The 5,065-nt window shown below is 47.7% G+C and overlaps 1 protein-coding gene across 1 annotated transcript; it reads right to left on the bottom strand.

The window, feature by feature from the left end:
• Positions 1-426: 426 nt before the first annotated feature.
• On the bottom strand, positions 427-1,131 carry SETTUDRAFT_109130 (uncharacterized protein; the record flags this gene model as incomplete). The annotated part of the gene is made up of 1 exon (XM_008026434.1): positions 427-1,131. One exon carries the CDS (start codon positions 1,129-1,131, stop codon positions 427-429), a length of 705 nt encoding a protein of 234 aa, XP_008024625.1.
• Between the last annotated feature and the right edge of the window lie 3,934 nt (positions 1,132-5,065).

Genomic DNA, 5,065 nt, shown 5'->3' on the forward strand with positions numbered 1-5,065 from the left:
TTTGTGGGAGAGTACAGACACCAGATCACCTTCTCCTATACTGCTGGCACTACAACACAGAAAGGCAAGCGACTAAAAGCAACTCTTCGACGAGAACTACCTAACAATCCAACTACTCCTCCACACTAGCAAAGGCAGAGAGGCGACTTTAGCTTTCATTGCTAAAACTAGAGTAGGGACTAGAGGCTGGCATCTAGGCCAAGAACAAGATAACTAAAAATAAGCGAGAACAGAGAGACACTACCTAAAACTAATAATAATGTAATTTACATCTAGCGCTAGGCGGGTAGTAGAGTGCCTAGATGACACTAAATCTCTATAAAGGGTTTTGCAGTTACAGAATACGGGATGGGCATTAAAATAGGTAACTATACGAATCACGCAAAGCGTGAGTTTAAGCGAGCAACCTCCTGGCGTTAACCTCTGCTACCACATGCGCGCGACTGGGGCTCTATAAGGTTGCGGTGCGCTCTTTTCTGCAACATGTGTTACGGTTACCTGCAGCGACAAGGCTTCCTCGGCCTCCTGCGCAGCACGTTTGAGCTTCTTACGTGTTCCTTTGTCTGCGGTGGCCTCTGCCTCCTCCTCTACCACTGTCTCTACCGCAATGCGCTTCGGCCGACCACGTTTTCTCTTGCCTTGCGCTGATTTGTTCGCCTCCCGCTCAGCACGCTTTACTCGTGCTGATACGATGTCCTCGTAGCTCATTACCCTCGCCTTTCCCTTCCCAAGGATCTCCGACTTTGTCTTCCGGCGAGTTCTAGCTTCGTCGTTCATCTTCGATAAGAGCTCAATCTGGTATTGATCAAGGGCCTGTTGGGCAAAGGATACTTCGGCAGCGTTGGCGAGCTTCTGCACGAGCTTACGATGTCGCTTAATACTTATTTCATCGTGAGGATCTTGCTTGACTAGGGTAAGCAGCGATGCAAGAGCCTCTGACGATACTGGAGTCACTGGTGTCTGGGCGATTGTGTTTTGTGAGTGTGGTCCACTCTCGTCACGGGGGGCATGGATAGGCAGTAGGGTAAGTGCGTCAGGGACTGGCTTTGCGAGGTTTCGGAGTACTCTATCTGGGTTAAAAGGGAACAAACCAGATTTGGCCCATCCTGCGAGTATGTTCTTCTTAGTCATCGCCTGCTCTCTTGCGGGGTAGTATAGAGTGGTGAAGTGCTCCTTGTTTATTGTAGTCATACCTCCTCGGTATAGCCGTTCTACCTGGTCGCGATAGGCTGTCTTCAGTGGAGCAAAGACCGCAACATCGCAGGGCTGGAGCTTGTGAGATGTATGAGAGGGAAGTCGGCACAGAGTAATATTGTTTTCGAAACAAAACTCTAGTATTTCAAGAGTCTCGTGTGTGCCAAAGCCGTCACATATTAGCACGCGTGGTTTCTGGTTAGCTCGTGCCTTAGTTTGGGGGTCGAACACTCGTTTCATCCACTCTAAGCTAAGGTAGGAGTCGTTGTAGCCAGACTCCGAGAATGCATAGACCCATCCTGGGGTCGGGTACGTGGTCCAGTTGCTCCGATGGGTAGAGGCTGGCCAGATGATCATTGGGTTTAGACACTCACCACTTGCCGACACGCACTCAACGGCAGTTACCATCGTCCGCTTTACGCCGGCACCTCTATAGTCTCTTCGGCAATCCTTACCTACTAGAACTTTGACAGAGCCCAGCATAGAAAGCATTACTCCTGTCTCGTCCATGTTGTACACCTTCTCCGACAGTATGTCCGGCCTACAAAGCTCGGGTCCAATCACCTCGAACCAGTGTGTCACCTTGTCGTGTATGTTGTTGTCGTGACGATTCCAATCCATCGCCCTGTTGTTCCTCCGCGCGAGTTCTGGATGGCGCTTTGCAAAGGCCTGAGGCCAGTTCTTGTTCGGCGGCTTGATCGCTTTCGTCGCGGATCGCCGACGGGCAATGCTAAAAGCTAGGGAAGGTATGTCCTTGATCCGCAAGGGAAATCCAAGAGCTGCTGATCTGGTTATGTGCCGGACGAAGGCCTTTTCTTCCGACGGCGTGAGGTACTGCTGGCGTTGAGCCTTCATCTGCCGCGATGGTCGTCCCTTCGCACGATACCACACGGTGGTACGAGACACGGGGACATCGCTGCATTCTGCTATAGCAGTATAGGTCCTACGCACACTCGTGGGTAGGCTCTGCGTCAGGGCCAGGCTGGCTGGATCCATAGCTACTTACTGTGGTGATGATGCATGGGCGTACAGCGCGAGCATGAATGGCTCGCTGCGGCGGACAAACGTGAGTTAAAAATAGCACGAGACAGGTGGCTGTGAAAACCATATGGAGGATAGCGCGTTTTTCATTATATACTGACTTAGCACGCATAACTAGATGCCAAGCTTTGTGCCAATCTCCCTGTTGATCGGAGATACTCTCGGATTTTTCACCGCGGATGCGATATGCCGTCAGAGCTTCAGAACGAGAACATTCTTGATATAGCCTTCGCCCTATAGCTCCGAAACGCGTGGATGTGCTACCTTTTGCGATATAGCAGGGGCAAATAGCGGAGACGCGAATGATCGTCGCGAACAGAACCTCTAACAACAAGCTCAAGACTGCTGTAATTTTTTACTTTGAATACTGCAGCGTGTATAAGGTTAGTAAATCTGTTAACTCACTATATGTATACTCTTATACGACAGCGTTAGTACCTTCTACGGAGCAAAGAAGAGAATGTTGTTCCGTTACGGTGGTTGTTCCGTTACGCGTGGATGGACGTTACTGCTTTTTCATGAGCCCCCCGAGATGTTGCGTAATGTCTACGATCGCTCTAGTGCTAGGATATACAGCTAGACCAGGCGTTAATGGCATCAACAAAACGACCGACGGCGCTACCAAAACTCAGACAATCTTGTTACAAACTGCCATCCTGACTGAGTAAGGACCATCAAACTGTAATACAACATGAACAGCTTTGTACTTTTGCGAGGAAGGAATACTTTGCCTCTTACGTGGAATAGCGTCTCGTTACCCTGTGTGTCTCGGCATGCAGTGAGTGACCTTATGAAATTACTAATCGACTCAGCCGTGGTATCACAGCTGTATCCAAAAGAGACGAAGAGTGTGTATGCACCATAGCAGGCTTGGTACGCAGCAAAGTCATAGACTTTACAGCACGGCATGCGTCATCTGCCACGAAGATCAAGCACAAACCACAATCGATATGAAATGCGGTACGTTCTATGGCATAGCGTATAACTCAATTCTTACCCCCCTGCAGGGCATCTAGTGTGTTGGGAGTGCTTAAGGAACTGGCTTAGTTGGAAACATGGAATGCATCAGGACGATGTGGTTCACAGCAAAGTTCCGTATGTTTGCTCGCTATGTCAGAATCGCGAAAAGGCTTGTGTTCTATTTAGCCTGCCATTGCTTCAACATGTCCCAAGTTATGAACGTGCCAGGGCTTGTGCTGCCCATCAGAGATAGGGCAGAGGTGCGTTCATTGCAAATCTTCCAGGGGGTTGACCAATTTGTTTGTATAATATACCGTTTTTCTGTTTCTTTTCTATTTTCTACAAAGTAATTGACATTAGGCTGCCAAGTTTCTCACTACATGCGAAGCCTCACCGCTTTATAACATTCGTCTAATGATACATAAATAGCATGTCGCTTACTATCAATAGGCATGTATTCATACAATGTAACCCAATCATCATTAGACAGCTCTTCTAGGACCTCGTTAATTGTTTCCAGCTTAGGCATAAATAATTTAGCTCTCTTAAAGCGCGGAAAGAGCTTTTGTAGAGTTAATCAAGGGGGTGGACAAGGTAGTAGAGGTAAAAAAAAAGTAACTCCAAGTTTGTTGTTTTTTACAGCTGTAAGCTGAATACAATAACAAGACATAATACGTGCGAGCTCCCAAATCCGTGGATACAAAGTGTTGCCTGCAGCTTTGAGACGTAGGTTATCTTCGTCTTTACAGTGCTGCAGTATAACTTTTACTATGTGTTTGTTAGGGACTGCGAACCAGATAGAAAGTTTGCTATGTCTAGTGTAGGCTAGATAGCTTAGGTACATGGTAGAGGTGGCAACCCCTTCAGTGCTGTCTTCTCTCAGCCATATATGTACATCCGTATGTATGTAAACTGTGTACATAAACTAGCTCCTGGAACTAGGAGCTGGTTCTGGGCGCTGCGCCACGCTTCATAGCTAGGGATATGCTGCGAAGGACGGTATTCCACAACTTGAGGAGTACAGCATTCTGTTACTCCCTAGCGAAGAAACTGGACCAACAGCAATATATGATGCGCTAAAGGTACTGACCCCGTAGTGTCATTGATCTGCATAGGACGAAAATCATTACTCGCCTTACAACTACACCCTATCAATGATCTTTCTTGCATTCAGCATGCTCAGGTGCATATGGTTCTTCCTTAGCTTATGTTCGGCTCAGATCATTCCCTTTGATCAACCACTGCCCATACTTACGAGTCCAGTGGTCCAAACGAAGGCTAGATATAACCTTTATTACCAGTAGGACCTCACTGTACATTAAACTCTGATGTATTTCTTACTAGTTACCAGACTAAGCAACTTTCGCAATTCCACCTGCTAAGCGACTTTAAGTTTCCAAAATGACACATTCCTACCTATATCTGCACTCGCAATCCCAAAGACATGTCCAGGCGATCAGACGGCAAGGTTCCGTATACCAGAAAACGTACCTAATGGCCCTGCTGCGCTTCAATGGTATGTTGAGCTAACGTTGTTGCTAAGTGAAGGCTTATTTGTATAGGGAATGCTCTGGCGCGAATGGCGTAGTGGTTGATCTTCTGGTTATTTCTGGAGGCTCTGGGGACTGGACCCGGTTTGCGGATGAGAGCGACGCTGTACGCATTGCGGTACATTGTCATGGGCACACTACGAACCAATCACACACTAATTCCACATGTATATAGGCGCGCGCGTAGATGAATGAATTCATTAGTGACACACTGCCACATGTCTTAGGTGCCGCAGGAGCGTGATATTCAATAATGTGGCACAGCGCGAGGGAGTTGGTGTGGCAGGCCTAATAATAGCAACACCTGTGATATTGAACTC

This window comes from Exserohilum turcica, assembly GCF_000359705.1.
Source record: "Exserohilum turcica Et28A unplaced genomic scaffold SETTUscaffold_18, whole genome shotgun sequence".
NCBI classification, from domain to species: domain Eukaryota; kingdom Fungi; phylum Ascomycota; class Dothideomycetes; order Pleosporales; family Pleosporaceae; genus Exserohilum; species Exserohilum turcicum.